This window comes from Rattus norvegicus, chromosome 19, assembly GCF_021556685.1.
Source record: "Rattus norvegicus strain SHRSP/BbbUtx chromosome 19, alternate assembly SHRSP_T2T, whole genome shotgun sequence".
In the NCBI taxonomy this organism is placed as follows: domain Eukaryota; kingdom Metazoa; phylum Chordata; class Mammalia; order Rodentia; family Muridae; genus Rattus; species Rattus norvegicus.
Window position 1 is genome coordinate 50,462,340 of NC_141552.1, and position 16,746 is coordinate 50,479,085.

Genomic DNA, 16,746 nt, shown 5'->3' on the forward strand with positions numbered 1-16,746 from the left:
GTGACCCGGTCTGAGTGCGGGCGCTGGAAGGCGGAAGTGGAGCGGAGTTAGGCGCCGCTGGTGTGGCCGCGGCAGGTAGGTTGCGCGGGCACTGGGGGCTCGGCAGCGAGCGGGTGGCGCGGGACAGCCAGGGGCGGCGGGCGGCGCGAGGGGCCGGGGGCGGCGCGGGGCGGGCGCCGGGGGGCGGCGGCTTCCTGTGGGAGGGGCCTGGCGCGCGGTTCCGGCCTCCGAGGAGGGGTGTCCCGACTCGCGCCCGGGCGGGGTGGGCGCGGGGCCCGGCGGGAGTCGCCCGTTGCTGGCGTTTCCGGAAGGGGACCCCAGCCTGGGCGCCTGCGGTGTGGAGGAGCCGCGTCTGTGAAGGGGGGCCGACTTCGGCCGGGGAGACTCGCATGCTCCCCGGAAGGGGCTGCCTGGGAGTGGGCGTCTGGCTAGTAGAGACTGGAAGAAAAATCTGGACGTTGCGGCCTGGACCCCATTCTGAGAGTCTCTTCCTTCCGTCCTCTTTGAAGATGATGGCGACCCGAGACTTTGATACCGGTCCTGTTTAGTTTTTAAACTTCAGGAGGGATCCCTGAGTCTTGGTAGTCTGACTCTGGTCACACCCACTTTGCCCTGTTTGGGTAGGGTTTCCACTTGTTGGGAGCTTAGCCCTTCCTATCATCTTTCTTTGAGATGCTCCCAGATCGGGTCATCTTCGAGGCAAAAATAAAAAAAAAAAAATTAAAGACGTGTAGGTGCTTTGCTGTGATCATAACAAGACTTTTAACCTACACTGTTGTCAGCAGCGACATGGACCAGCGTTACCGCAGCAATGCATTGACTGCTGAAGTCTTGGACCGTTGAAAGTCTTCCCATATCGCTTTGATACGTTTCCTCTAAAGCTTAAATTATGCAGCTTCCTTTACTGTGTGACTGCTTATCTTGACCAGCTGTGACTAGGTGGGGTGACTGAGAAGTTTCTGTTGTGTTCCTTAGAACTGTGACCTAGATCTTAGTTTTTGAGGCTAAAATACCCATCTTAAGATTCTTAGTCCTCTAGGCTGAGTCCTGAAGATGGCCTCAAGTTCCAGGCCAGCCTGGGCTAACCAGTAAGACCTGAATAAACAAACATCCTCTTTCCCCTTCACATTTGCTAAGGTTTGCAGAAGTGAAATGAAGTTTATGAGTGCAACGAAGGTGTCAGGGTTCAAATGGTACAGTGACAAGAACCAGAATCAAAGGTCGCTGGGGGGAAAAACATTAATACATTAGGGGTTGAAGACTTGGGGATATATTACAAGCATTTAAAAGTTAATTTTTGTAGCAGTCTCGAGAAGTCATTCCCACTTCATAGATAACAAACTGAGAGAGTTGACTTAAAATAAAAGATGTAATTTTGGGGCTGGGAATTTAGCTCAGTGGTAGAGCGCTTACCTAGGAAGCGCAAGGCCCTGGGTTCGGTCCCCAGCTCCGAAAAAAAGAACCAAAAAAAAAAAAAAATGTAATTTTGTTTGTGTGTGTGTGTTCCTGTGTGTATGAGCTCACTGAGGCCAGATGAGAGCGTTGGGTCCCTTGGAGCTAGGGATATAGGTGGTTGTGAGCCTCTGGGTTTGCATGCTGGGAACTGAACTTTGGTCCTGTGGAAGAGCTATAGGTGCTCTTACCTGTATCTCGTTAGTCCCAACCTGACACTTCATTTTGTTTTTCTTCCTTGTTTATTGTCTTCTTCCTGCTAGGACTGTAAATCATTCAAGGGCTGTGATCCAATATTACATGACTTCTTTGGCTACTAGCTCTGTGTTAGGAGTACTTGGTCAGTGTTTGAGAAATAAATGAGGTTTTAAAGGTCACACTGCTTGCTGTATGTAGTGAACAAAGGGTTTGAACATAAGTTTTCTGTCACTTTCTCTGTTCAGTGTTATTGGTCTATGGGAAAACCATGAGGAAAAGGCTTCAATTGGCTTGTCTGTCTCTTTTACTTTTTTTTTTTTTGGTTTTTGTTGAACATTGTACCTTACCACTGAGCTCCATAGCCCTTCTTTTTTGTAATTTTTATTTTTTCCTTTTGAGACAGGATCTCAGTAAGTTGTCTGGTGTGATTTCAAATTCCCGTAGCTCAGGCAAGCCTTGATCTTGTGATCCTTTTGCCTTCGTCTCCACAGTAGTTGGGATTTGAGGCCTGTACCACTCAGGCCATATTAGTCTTTCACTTAATGACTATGTCTCCATCTGCAAAGAACTGATACCAGATTCTCATTTAATTTAATTTAATTTTATTTTTTTGGTTATTTATTTGAGACAAAGTTTTACTGTGTAGACCTGGCTGGCCTAGAACTCATGAAGATCCACCTGCTTCTGCCTCCCAAGTGCTGAAATTAAAACTGTACTATTAACTGTGCTCAACCAACCTCCCCTCCCCTTCCCCTCCCTCTCTCCCTCCCTTCCTTCCTTCCTTCCTTTCTCTTTTTTTTTTTCCCCTTTTCTTTTTTTCGGAGCTGGGGACCGAACCCAGGGTCTTGCACTTGCTAGGCAAGCGCTCTACCACTGAACTAAATCCCCAACCCCCCCTTTCTCTCTTTTGAGACAGGGTCAAACTGTGATTTTTTTGGCTTTTTGATAGAAGGTAAGTTATAGCTCAGGCTGGCCTCAAACTGGTTATGTTGCCGAGGAACTTAGGATAGATTCTCTTGTCTCTCCCTTTCAAGAGTTAGGGTCCAGGCCTTCACTCACCATTGCGCCTGGCCCAGTGTCTCATTCAATGCCAGCTCTATGAAGGTTGCATTGCTTCATTCGAGGATGAAGAAACTGAGGCTTGCTGAAGCCCTGATGTTGGATTCTAGAACTAGTGAACAAATGCAAGAGTTGGTTCTCTCCTACTATATGGATCCTGGGAATCGAGTTCCAGTTGTCAGGTGGTAGCAGATACCTTTACCTGATGAGCCACCTTTTCTACCACCTAGGTTTTTTATTTCTAGACATAGTATTTTTAGTTCATAGAAGCGATAAAAATTTCATCTTAAAATAGTTTTCAAATATAAAAAGTATGCTATTAGATTGGGTATAAGTGGCAAATATACCTGTAATCTGAGCACTTGGGAGGTAGAGGCAGGAGGATTGCTAGAAGTTCAAATGTTCAGGTATAATGTGGGTTACGAGAAGAAAAGGAAAGAAAAGACATGTAGATAAAACAGAAAAGGACTGGAGAGATGTCTCAGTGGTTAAGAGCACTGGCTGCTCTTCCAGAGGTCCTGAGTTCAAATCCCAGCAACCACATGGTGGCTCACAACCATCTGTAATGGGATCCGATGCTCTCTTCTGGTGTGTCTGAACACAGCTAGAGTATATTCACATACATGAAATAAATAAATCTTAAAAAAAAAAAAACAGAAAAGGGTCAGAGAAAAGATTGTAAATGTATAATGTAACCTATACTGCTGAGAAAACCCTGCCTGCTCTATACTTGTGTACAGCCTCAGTGCATTGCAGAGTGATTTATAAACTGTAGAAGTTTGTCTTGAGAGTGGAGGCTGGGAAGTCTGAGATGGAGGGTATGATGGTTTATATGTGCTTGACCCAGGGAATGGCACTATTAGGAGGTGGGGCCTTAGTAAGGTAGGCGTGTCAGTGTGGGCATGGGCTTTAAGACCCTCACCCTAGCTGCCCTGAAGTGAGTTTCACTAGCAGCCTTCAGATGAAGATGTAAACCTCTCAGCTCTGCGTGCACCATGCTGTCTGGATGCTGCCATGCTTCCACCTTGATGATACCGGACTGAATCTCTAAACCTGTAAGCCAGCCCCAATTAAATGTCTTTTTTTTTTTTAAAGAAATCGATTCTATGTATATAAGTACACTGTCGCTGTCTTCAGACACTCCAGAAGAGGGCATTGGATTCCATTACAGATGGCTGTGAGCCACCATGTGGTTGCTGGGATTTGAACTCAGGATCTCTGGAAGAGCAGCCAGTGCTCTTAACAGCTGAGCCATCTCTCCAGCGCCCCCAATTAAATGTCCTTTATAAGACTTGTCATGGTGTCTGTTCACAGCAGTAAACCCCTAATTAAGACAGAGGGTCTACTATTTTTTTTTTTTTTTGGTTCTTTTTTTCAGAGCTGGGGACCGAACCCAGGGCCTTGCGCTTCCTAGGCAAGCGCTCTACCACTGAGCTAAATCCCCAACCCCGAGGGTCTACTTTTGGAGGGCCTTCTTGCTAAGTCATTCCATCGTAGAATGCAAGAGAACAAGCATATGCATAGGACTAGGGCCCTGTCATGTGTTCTGTGAGCACCAGGCCTCTCGTGACCTAATCTCGTAAGGGTTCCTCCTCCCAACCCTGTTGCACTAGGGTAAAGTTTCCACAACATACACTTTGGGGACCTATTCAAACCATAGCTTCTGTCAGAGTTGTCTTTTCCTGGAAAATAGTCTTCCTCCGTAGATAGTTGTACACCCTTACTTTATTACAGGCATTGTTCTGGAGTCTTACTGTTCAGTATGGAGGCCACTGATCACATAGGCTGTCAAACCTTGGTACAGTCATGAATGTCAGATACATCAGAATTTGTAGAGTCAACATGAAAACTTCAATGTTGTGTTGATTTTTGTTTGCTTGGCTTTTTGTTTTTCCCATGGCAGGGTTTCTCTGTGTAGCTCTGGCTGCCCTGGAACTTACTCTTTAGATTGGGCAGGCCTCAAACTCACAGAGATCTTCCTGCTTTTGCCTCTGGAGTGCTGGGATTAAAGGCATGTGCCACTACTGCTGACTCCATCTGATGTTTTTATATTCTAGTAAAATCATATAAATGTAATCTATAAATATATGCTATGAATGGTAATGTTTTATATTTACTATGTTAAAGACAATATAATGAGTTTCAGCAAGGTGTATGTAGTGACACATACCTATAATCTTAGCACTGCTTTTTGGGGAGTTATGGGGGCAGGTCTCACACTTCGTCAGTGCTCAGACTTTCTGGAATTTATATTGTAGCTCAGGCTAGCTTTAAATTGATATTCCTTCTGCCTTAGCCTCCTGGGTGCCAGGATTACGGGTGTGCTGGCTCTTGTCTGAAGATCCCAAAGGGGAGAAGGCATAGAGCACAGGACTGAGTGTGGGTAGAGCAGTCCAGGCGAAGGGCTAAGCAAGATCAAATGGCTGGAAGGAGAAACACCTTGACAGGTTTGGGGACCAGCCAGGAACACAGTGTGGCTAGAGAAGGCCAAGTGAGTGTTGAGAATGAGTTCATAAGGGTTTGGGGTGTGAGAGGGAACATTGGGCAGGTCAGGGAAAGCCTTGTAGGCCTTTGTGTGAATGCTGGTTTTCACAGGATGAGTGAAGCATTTGAGCTGAGGAGTGGATACTGTCCTGCCTTTCAACAGGGATTGTTATGAGGAGGAGAAAGAGGAGCCAGGGTAGAGGCAAAAAGATGTATGAGGAGGGCGTTGTCACACAGGAAAACGCACTGGGACATACTCTGAAGCTCAGCCAGGAGGATCTGCGAATGAGGACTTGGGTATAGAATGTGAGAGGGAGAGAGCAGGCAAAGGTGACTCAAGGTTTGGATATGAACAGGGAGAAAATGGAGTTGTCGTTAAATGAGGGAAAAGAGCTGGAGATGTGGCCCAGTTGGTAGGGTATTTGTGTAGTGCGCATAAAGCCTGGGGTCTGATCCCCAGCACGGCATAAGTAGGCTGTGGTGGCACACATCTGTAATGCCAGCACTCAGGAGGCAGAGACTGGAGGAGGATTAGAGTTCAGTCAGGGTTATCATCCTGTGGAATCCAGCCTGGGTTACATAAGACCCTGTCTCAGTAAACAAAAGCATAGGGAGAGACTGGGGGGGAGCCAGGGCTTAGGTTCAGTTTTGTTCACATTGATTGTACAAGGCCTATTATGAACCAGGAGAAGATGCTGGGGCAGTTAGATGAGGAAGTCTGGTGGCGAACAGGAGCAGGAGATGTGTACATGGCAGCTGTTATTGTGTAGCCTGGAGTTGAGACTGGACTAGGTCACCCAGAGAGGAGTGTAAATATATGTCCAAGAAGAATGTTGCTGTTGAGCTTGAACTTGTAGAGTAAGTCTCCGTCAACACTGGGCCGTGTGTAAAGACCACCTAAGTACTGCAGGGAAGTTGGGTCTCTCTTTCATATAAAGATGACACCCCCCCCCCCCCCCCCCCGCCGCCAACACACATACACACTTTTTTCCTCCAAGACAGGGTCTCTCTCTCTTTGTATAACCCTGGCCATCCAGCTGGCTTTGAACTCAGAGATTCACCTGCCTCTGCTTCTAAAGTTCTGGTATTAACATTGTGTGCCACCCTCTCCTGGCTAAGACAAGGTCTTATTATGTAGCCCTGACTGTCCTAGAACTCACTATGTAGGCAAGGGTGACTTTGAACTCAAGGGATCTTCCTGCCTCTGCCTCACAAGTGCTAGTGTTAAAGAAAGGCCCTTCTGAAAACAAGCTGAGGGTTCTTTTGCTCTAGTTGAGAAGGCTGTTTTCCAATGGCTGTCTTGGAGTACGTCTGAAATCAGCCCAAGTGCCAGCTTCTGGGATTTCTGACTTTCTGGGTTGGCAATCAGTTTACGAGCCTCCAAGGATAGAAAGAGAATGGCAGGCAGGGCAGTAAATAGGTTTTTAAAGTTTAAAATACCAGCTTTACCAAGCCTGCTATCTTATAGATTTAACACAAATGGAACCTTGTAGTGGGTGGGTGTGGCGGTTTGAATAGGTTTGGCCCTCATAGTCTTAGGTGTTTGAATGTTTGGCCCCTGGGGAGTAGCACTATGTGGAGGTATGACCTTGTTACAGGAGGTTCGCCACTGTGGAGGTGGGGCTTTGAGGCCTTAAATGCTCAACCTATGCCCAATGTGAAACATAGCCAATCTCCTCCTGTCTGCCTATGGATCAAGATGTAGAAACTCTGGGCTCCTCCAGCACCATGTCTGCCTGAATGCTGCCATGTTTCCCGTCATGGTGATAATGAACTAAACCTCTGAAACTGTAAGCCAGCCCAGTTAAATGTTGCCATGGTCATGGTGTCTCTTCACAGCAATGGAACCCCTAACTAAGACAATGGGTGACCCTTAGATTCCAGTCTTGGTCTTGGGATCTGAAGTTTTCATTAGGAAGATAGTGGATTCATGAACATCAAGTCAGATTATGATCAGATTATGTCACACATGTGGAGGTCACAGGACAACTTTCAGGAGTTGCTCTTTGTTTCTATCATGTGGGATGGAATGCAGATCGTCACTGTTGCCAACAAACACCTTTTTGTTGGAGCCATCTCATCAGCCTGGCCCAGGTGAGCTTTTGACCTTCATAACTTAAGAGCTGACATCTTGTTCTCAGGGACGATTTTGTTCCTTCGATTCCAATTAGAATCTGTTTAGAAGGTTGTGAGATTCCTGTTCTCTTCACTCCCTTGGTTTAGAAACAGTGATTGGAGTGGTAATCCCTAGGCAATGCAGGACTCTTGACTCGGGGCGGGTCTCTTCCTTTGGTTACTCATGCATTCTCTATGGTGTTTGTCCTGAGAGCTGTTTTGCCATCTGTTACTATTAGCTGATAATTTCCCTCTATGAGTATTATTAGTTTTTGATCAGCTTGGTGCTTTCTAACTAGCTGGTATTCCACTGCACCGCTGCTGACATCATCTATGATGTCATAAGAACAGCCGCCATCCGCATGGCAGCCCACAGGCTGCACAACACCCAGGATCTCCTTAGTAGTTCCAGAAAGTTCTCTAGGTGAAGACTGGTGTCTCCTCTGTGGGGTGGTGTTGACAATAACATCAAAAGTGAGATTTCCACTGTGCTCGGTGATTTTTTGTTTGTTTTTTGTTTTTTCTTTTCTTTTTTCTGTCTCCTAGTGCCTTCTTAAAGATCAGGCAGAGGCAGAACGTGCAATCTCAGTTTGGTCTGTCTGCTCTGAGTGGTTGGTTTCACCCTCAGCCTCAGACCTTCCCATCCCCAGTTGTCCATCTTGGGAGCCAAGGCGATCTCACCTCCAGTATACCTCAGGTGAAACACTTTGGCCTCCTTAGGGTTAAACTTGGATTGTGTGGTGGAGGTAACTAGTGCTGCTAGCCTCTTTCCAGCAGAAAACTCCCTTCCGGTTTTTACATGCTGTTTGGTAAAGGTTTTGGAATGTGATTGCTTCTCACTTTGGGCCTCTGGTGAGTGGAAGACAGTTCAGTGCTGGATGCTGGAAAGAGGCCGGGAAAGAAGCGGGCATGTGTGTTGGAAAAATCTGGACAGGCTTGAGGGTGGGAAGGGAAGGAGAGATCTATGGGACAGACTGTTCACGTCTTTTAGAAGAGGATACAGAGCTGGTCTTTACTTACACATATGCCCTGCCTGTTTCTCTCTTGTTTAGGATGCAGATGCTAGGGTTGAACCCAGGCCTTGTACATATTAGGAAGCACAGTATTTCTGAACCCTGGTGTTGCCCCACCTCCTTTTTTTCTCCTAAGATGGTTTCAGTCAGATACTCAGACTGGCTTTGAACCCACTGTTGTAGTGTAGGCTGGCCCCTTCTGATTCTTCTGCCTCAGCCAGAGGTTACGACCTATACCACTAGGCCAGGCTAGCTCTGTCTCTCTTCTTCTTCCTGCACTTCTGCTTATTTCTGTGTGTATAGGTTGTTTTTAGGAAGTACAGAGTATTAAACCTAGTGCCAGACAAGTGCTTTGCTCCCACCTCTACCTTCCTAGTGCTGGGATTAAAGGAGTCTTCTTTTTTAATCTTTTTTTTTTTTTTTTTTTTTTTTTTTTTTTTGGTTCTTTTTTTCGGAGCTGGGGACCGAACGCAGGGCCTTGCGCTTCCTAGGCAAGCGCTCTACCACTGAGCTAAATCCCCAACCCCCTAATCTTTTTTTTTTTTTTTTTTTTAATTTTGAAACAGGTTCAATGTAGCCCAGACTGGCCTCAAATTTACTAGCCTTAAAATCCCGCTCCTTTCTTCCTCATTTCCTGAGTGCTGAACTTAAAGTATCTCTCTCTCTCTCTCTCTCTCTCTCTCTCTCTCTCTCTCTCTTAATTAATCCAGGTTGGCCTGGAACCTTGTTATAATACATAGCCAGGAATAACCCAGAACTTTGTCCTAGAAGCAGGAGGATCAGGAGTTCAAACTCATCCTCAATTCCATAAAGAGTTTGAGGACATTTTGTTAGAACCAAAAAGTAAAGTTAAAAGCAAAACAGAAGTAAAAACAAGTGGAGACTGCAGACTGACCCTGTGGCACAGTGTGCAGTGTGTAGAGAGGGGCAGGGCTTGCTTAGCACGGGTCAGGCCTGGCGTCCTTACATCATAAGCACGGAGAAGAAGAACAAGAAGCAGATGTGGAGGTCTGGCTCACTGAGTGCTTGCTCATCCAGAAGCCCCAAGTACAGGGTCCGCACGATGGCACACACTGCCTGCAATTCCAGTTCTAGGGCATCCACACCAGTGCACCTCTCTGGACAGCTACACGCACATAAGAACTCATGTAGGTGTGCACACAAGCAAATTAAAAATGAATAAATATTTAAAAACAAGCAAAGGAGGAGAGAAATCAGTGAATCAACTGGTTCTAACAACCCAGTGTCCACAACAGACAAACAGATGAGTAAAAGGTGTAGCTGTACAATGGGGCAACATTCAGCCACAAGAGGAAAGGTACGCATTACAGTGACCTGAAACAATGCTCTATTTAAGAGAGCAGTTATAAAGAAGACCACACACAGGTCACACGATTGCATTTGTATGCATTGTCTGGAGTAGGCAAATCCATTGTGACAATAGATTGACGTTGGCTGGGAGCTGGGGGTGGGGATGGGCTGGTCATTGACAGATAGGGTTTATTTGGAAGTAATGAAATGGTCTGGAATCAGAGGTGGTGCCAGCCCAGCTCCAAAGCTAATAAAACCCAGTACAATTATGTGCCTGAAAAGGATGAGTTTGGAGTGAGGGATGGAACGTAGTAGGTTCGAAGAAAGCCTTGGGATCTGTCTCCAGCTTCTTACAAACCAGGTTTGATGGTATGTGTCTGTCATCCAAGGCATTTCCTAAGGAGGTAGGGATCTGAAGTTCAAGGCTACATAGTAAGTTTGAACTGAATCTTGACTAAAGAGAATCTGTCTTTTATTTTCTCTTTCAAAACAGGGTCTCTCTGTGTCGCTCAGGCTGTCCTGGAATTTACTATATAGACCAGGCTGGCCTTGACCTCACAGAGGTCCACCTGCTTCTGTCTCCTGAGTGCTGGGATTCAAGGTGTGCACCACTGCATCCATGTACGGTCTTTTAAAAAGAAGAGAATACGTTGGGTGTGGTGATGCACGCCTTCTGTCTCAGCACTTCGAGGCAGAGACAGGTGCATCTCTGTGAGTTTGAGGATAGCCTGGTCTATAGAGCGTGCTCAGGATAGCCATGGCTACACAGAGAAGCCCTGTTTCAAAAAACAAAATAACAAAAAACAGAAACAAAAAGGAGAATAAATGTATGGGATAATAAATAAAAGATGACTCACTCTTATTTCAAATGCAGCCTCTGTATCCTGCAGGGGCCAAGTCAGGATCCTGAGATAGTGCAGGATCTGGGGTGTAGCTCAGTAGTAGAACACGTGACTATAAGCCTGAGTTCTAGGCTTGGTGTTCTGCAGGAATGGTGACAGGGAAAAGAAGAAGCTTGTGCCAACTCCTCTCCTCCCCTCTACTACCACGTGTCATTGAGTGTCCTTTGTTTCCAGCTGGGCTCTGTTCTGTACTGGAGCTTGGACCCAGGGCCTTTCTTGTGCTAGGCTGAGCCACATTCCCAGCATTACTAAGTGTGAGGGGCCAATGGACTGGTCTGTGTGCTAGGACCTCAATGAAGAGAGTGGTTCAGTTCAGTCCGTTGGGAAACAAAGTTAATTCTCCTTTTGGGTTTAAGGAGGGGCAGCTGCCTGTATAATTGGGTAGGCAGGGGACTTTGAACAGCAACTACTCCCCATGTAGTCTTTTTATTTCTTTTTCATTTTTCACTCATTCGTTCTTTCGTTAGTTCGTTCATTCATTCATTCATCTCTGTAGTCTTGGCTGTCCTGGAACTTTCTTTACAGACCAGACTGGCCTCAAACTCAGAGGTCCACTTGCCTCTGCCTCCTGAGTTTAAATAAAGGTTGATCAGTTCAAGACAAGCATGAACTACAGGAGACCATGTCTTAAAAAACAAAACCTGGGGCTGGAGAGGGAGCTCAGGAGTTAGGAACTCTAGCATGGAGTCAGGAGGACTGAAACGTGGACCCAGCACCTAGGTAACGAGCTGCTGTTCCTGGCATGCCTGAACCCCAGCCTGGTGCAGCACCGAGGCAGGAGCATTACTGGGAGCTGCTACCTTCTAGTTTGGCCAATAAAACTTGAGCCCTAGTTTCAAGAAGAGACCTTGCCTCAAAGGAGTAAGGAGAGATAGAGGATGGCACAGTGTCCCTTTCTGGCCTCCGAGTGCACACAAGTGCATTTGCTTACACACATGGGTTAAAAAAAAAACAAAACTTAAAAATCTTGTCAAGCCTTACATGGACAGTAAGTTCAGTTAAAATGCCATTTTATCTATCTAGACATTGTGTGAATCTGCTCAATTAGAAAAGGACAGGAGTTTTGGTTGGTGTCTTCCCCACCGTGCACTGGCCTGTTACTGTCTGCAGAGGGGAAGTCTGAATATCTAGCCCTTGGTCTCCCTCCTCCCCTGCCTGTCTTGGGCATGTAAGCTAATCCCATTTTCCTGACTTTCTTTTCTTCTCTTCTCCCTCTTCCGGTGTCCTCCTTCCTACTCTGTCTGTCTTTCTGATGTATATGTAAACATGTCCTCATAACTAGCTGGAAAGAGTTACTAGTCATCTGCTTGTGTTTCTGAATCAGAAGCGGAACACATTCTGTGTTAGGGTTTTACAAGCTTCCTTTAGTCTTGTGGCATAGCCCATTGCTAGCCCCAAACTCTGGCATCTAGCTAGACCGCCTGTGTGGTGTTTACTGATGTGAGTCGACACACCCAGCACACTGATGTCTGTCTTCACTTTATAGTTGTGGTTAGATTTTTTACTGCGCACATTGGAGGATTTTACAGTTCACATAGCTTACCGTGCAATGGTCAGGTGGCATCTGGCTAATTGGATCTGGAATGGCAGACAAAGCTGACATAATAACAGATCAATGTTCATAAATGGCAGGCTATAATTATGAAGGACTGGAGAGAGATGGCGTTGGTGGTGTTTTGGGGACTATTTCTCCTATCTTCTCAGCTAGGTTTGTTCTTCCTGAACTTTCTTTAGCACTTTTCCATGGTTTTTTTTGGGGGGGGGGCTATTAGGTTTAGATCAAGATACTTAGTTTTTCTCCTCCTTAACAAATCCATGAGAAGGCTCCAAGTTTCATTTGGACCAAAGGCCAAAGGTCAGGTGAACAAGCTGCTTCAAAAACTACCCTTACTTCAGTTGCCTTAGGGAAGAGTGTCCAAACAGACATCACGATTTTAAAGTCTACGAGTGGTGGGTTTGCATCTGTTAAAGCACTGACCCCAGGGTATTCATACACTGTCATTCCCCCTTAAAACTGTTGTTCACTTAGAAAAAATGCTTAGACCTACAGATGGCTCAGACATTGAGATAATTATCCTGAGAACTCTGGCTTGGGTCTGGAGGGATGGCTCAATGGTTAAGACCACTGCTGGTTGTTCCTCTGGATGACCCAGGTTCTGATTCCAACAGTCGCATGGTGATTCGTACCCATCCATAACTCCAGTTCTGGGGATTCGGAAGCCTTTTTCTGGCCTCCATGGGCACAAGACATGCACATGGTCCACATATGTACACATAGGCAGAACACTCATATATAACATAAAATCTAAAAATATCTAAAATATTAAAAGATAAATGTTGTATACACAGTTAAAGTTTCATTTTCTAACCCCCTGGTCCGTGCCTCCTGTTTTGGCAGAGGAAACTTGGGGTTTAGTGTCAGTGACTCTGTCTTTTCCAGGCTGCCACGTTTCCTTGCACTGTATCCCCTGGCACACAGATGTTCTGTATATGTTCACGTGTTCACTGCACGTCCTTCTCTCTCTTCCTGCTCCTCTTCCTTTCTCCTTCCCTCACCCCTCATCCAGATTAGGAACGGTGAATATGATTTGAATTCTTATGTTTCAAGGGTGGTATAGTGTCCCAATTTAGAAATACACCACAACTTGAAAAGGCAGAAAGCCCCAAATAGTTGTAAGTTCTAGAAGCTAGCTAGCACTTCAGGGATGAGAACCCTTGGTTGTGCCTAGTGTCTCTGCTCAGTCATGTGGAGGGGACTGAGCACCACTGTTGGAGGTGGTAACAAGGTCTCTGGGGATCTTGAGCTGTAGAATACTGTACTGTTTTTTTTTTTTCCCTCTAAGGAGCATTCTGGAGGTTTCCACTGGAGGTAGAGTATCTAGGGTCAGAGGTGTAGCTCTGGCAGAGGACTTGCCTATCATGAGTACAGCTCTGGGTTGATGGTTTACTTTGGTTTGTTTTTGTAACCTAGACTAGCCTCAAACATGTCACCTCTGGAGTGCTGCTGAAATTATAGGTGTTTCTACCACATGCAGCCCTTCCAATGTTTTTGAGGCTCTTACTATGTAACCCAAACTGACCTTGATCCCAGTGATCCCCCTGTCTTTCAAGCTCTGGGATTATATATTTGTACCACAGCACTCAGCCGCATGCTGCTTTAATAGCAACACTTTCACGGATATCCAGAAGTTGAGACTCTGTGTCATTAAAACTTCATAACGACACTCACTTGTCACTCACGTCTTACTGTGGTCACGCTTGCATTGAAGGTGTAAAAGCAAAGACGCCATTGGTGCTGTAGCCACGAGTGCTGCTGTCTTCAAACTCTCCATCACCATAGTCTGGGGGAGAAAAGTCTGAAGTGCTAGCTAGCTTCTAGAACCCACAACTATTTGGGGCTTTCTGCCCTTTTAAGTTGTGGTGAATTTCTAAAATGGGACACTACACCACTCTTGAAAGATGAGAATCCATATCACATTCACCATTCCTTGCAGGAGCTGGCTGTGGTAGTGCACAACTTTAATCCCACCACTTGGGAGGCCGAGGAAGGAGGACCTCTTTGAGTTAGAGGCCAGCCTCGTCTATAAGAGTGAGTTCTAGGACAGCCAGAGCTACATAGTGAGACTATATCTCAAAAAACAAACAACACAACCGAAAACTCACTGTATTTTTATATTTTAAAAGTTTCCATTTATGCGTATGTCTGTGCACAGGTCACCTGCGTGTTGGATCCCCTGGAGTTGGAGTTATAGGCAGTTGTGAACAGCTTGATGTGTGTGTGGGCACTAAATTCAGGTCCTCTAAAGGAGTAGTATATGCTCTGAATAGCTTAGCTCTTATGTCCCTATGTACTTAGCGCGCGCGCGCGCGCGTGTGTGTGTGTGTGTGTGTGTGTGTGTGTGTGTGTGTGTGTGTGTGTGTGTGTAGGGGTTAGGGCATCAGAGGTCAGAGGACATCTTTGTGGAGCCGGTTCTCTCCTTCCACTGTGTATGTTCAGGTCCATAGATTGAACTCAGGTCTCCATGTGTGACATGTGTCACACCTGCTGAGCCATTTTGCCAGCCCATCTGACTCTTGAGCGTTGTCTTTTTCTGTTTTCTCTGTTGAAGTGTGAGTATGCCGCATGCTCAACATAAGTACTTGAGCAGGTCTTGAATGGTCTTGAATCTAGAATAGAATTATTGCTTTTTTTCTATGAAATAGGATTTTTCCTTCAGAAAACAACTGAGAAACAAATTGAAGTTACTAGATTTGAGAAATTGGCAGACATTTTCTTCCAACTGAATGAAGCAAACCTGACATTTTAAGGAAAACAACTGACAGTATTTGTTGCCAGTACCAAAATCGTTCTTACAAGAAAATTAGGATTTTTGGGCCACTCTACCGAGACAGGCTTGACAGCTTTCTGCTGTTTGGAGGCCTGTCTGGTGAGATCACCGATGACACTGACAACTGTGATTTTTATGTTGTGTAATGAACTATGTAAGGTTTAAACTGTCCGCACAGCTCAAGGAACCAGCATTTTCTAAATGAAACCTGATGATGTTCCAAGGATCACATTTGAGTATAAGAGTTCTGTTTCAGGTGAACTTCTACTTTTAGCCCCCATGAGTGACAGACACCTGTCGGGTGGTATCAGTTATCTTTGCATGGCTTTATTAGCCATTTGGGATCACTGGAGAAATGTTCAATCAGATCTTTAGGATCAATGACCCATAAAAAAGCTAGCTTAGCCGGTTTTTTATTTATTTACTTATTTATTTATATTTTTGGAGACAAGATGTCTATATGTAGGCCTGGCTGTCCTGGAACTTACTGTGTAGACTGTGTTGACCTTGAACTCACTGTACAGCTGAGAATGAACTTGCCTGTCTACTGCCTACACCTTGCAAGCACTGGGATTATAAATTTGTGTTGTCATACAGACTGCAGGCATGTATCATCATACCTGTCCTGGGACTGAGGTTTCCTTTTTAATCTTTAAGATTTATTTATTTAATCTTATGTGGATGAATATTTTGCCTGCATCTATGTCTGCATTCTACAGGCGTGCCTGATGCCCTTGGAGTTGAAAACAAGGCATCAGGCCTGAGAACTGGAGTTACAAATGGTTGTGAAGTACTATGTGGGTGCTGGGAATTGAACCCAGGTATCTGCAAGGATCACAGTGGTCTTAAGCTCAGAGCCATTTCTCCAGCTTCTCTGGGTTGAGTTCTTTCGTGTCCTCCTCAGCCGCTTCTAACCCTGCACTCTGCTTCCTTTGCAGTTCCATTGTGATGATATGGCGTCTGCCAGCTCCAGCCGGGCGGGGGTGGCCCTGCCTTTTGAGAAGTCCCAGCTTACTCTGAGAGGTGAGTGTCATTGCATGTTTGAGGCACATTTGTCTGGAGAAGTCAGGTGCTTTGAAATGGTTTAGGAATGTAGCATTTGTCTCAGCAGATTATCACACAGATAGGCAGGTAATGGGGATGTGGGAAATATAACTTTTGGCTAAAGTGGTCTGAGAGGTTGATTCCTTTGTGTCCTGGGCCCCCCCTCTGTACATTAATGCTCTAGGCGGTCCCATCCAGCCTCATAGCTTTAAGTGGCGTCATTAAAGGGTCACTCTCAGATTGGAGTCTGTAGCCTAAACCTTCCCTGGAACTCCCAGTATTCAATAGCCTGACCGCCATTCCGAGAGTGGAACAGAGAGAGTGCCCATGTCTGGAACCGAGCTCTGACTGTTCCTGATCACTCATGTTGGCCCCGCAGTGAAGCTGGCACCTAGTGTTCAGCACTCCTCCCCAGTCCTGTTGCCCACCCCTAGCCAACAGCACTCTGTTCTGGAGTGAGGTCTTCAGACCTGCCTTTCTGATTCTGCCCTTTGTCTTCCTTCCTTGATGCTGTGCTTACACAGCAGCCAGTATCTTGTTAAAATGTAAGCCACGGCTCTGCATTTCAGAGCAGAAGCTGATGCGCTCTGTCTTCTCCTGCGTGTCCTCTTACCCTGTGCATTCACTCTCCTGAGCCCTTCTGGCCTCCTGGTGTATGCCAGACTCACCTGGCAGGCCTCTGCCTCTGGGCCTTTGCCCTTGCTTTTAGCTTGCTTCGGTCTTGACACAGAAGTCACCCCTCAGTGAGGCCTTCCCCACTCCCTGCTAAGTTCCTCACATCTGCACACCCCCCTGCCCTTTATTATTTTCTTTTAGGCTAACACCTGCATACCTATATTA

General features: G+C 45.9%; 1 protein-coding gene across 2 annotated transcripts in view; it reads left to right on the plus strand.

Moving 5' to 3' along the window:
- The first annotated feature begins 2 nt into the window (after positions 1–2).
- Positions 3–16,746, plus strand: part of Wwp2 (WW domain containing E3 ubiquitin protein ligase 2) — a 125,849-nt gene continuing 109,105 nt past the window's right edge. Inside the window, exons 1-2 of one of the 2 annotated variants that reach the window (XM_087594209.1) lie at positions 3–75; positions 15,801–15,885. Coding sequence is in view for 1 of the 2 variants with exons in the window: in NM_001106184.1 (NP_001099654.1) it covers positions 15,816–15,885 (70 nt within the window). In the remaining variant the exon portion in view is untranslated. The remainder of the gene's footprint in view (positions 76–15,800; positions 15,886–16,746) is intronic. The other variant, NM_001106184.1, reaches the window with a different exon arrangement.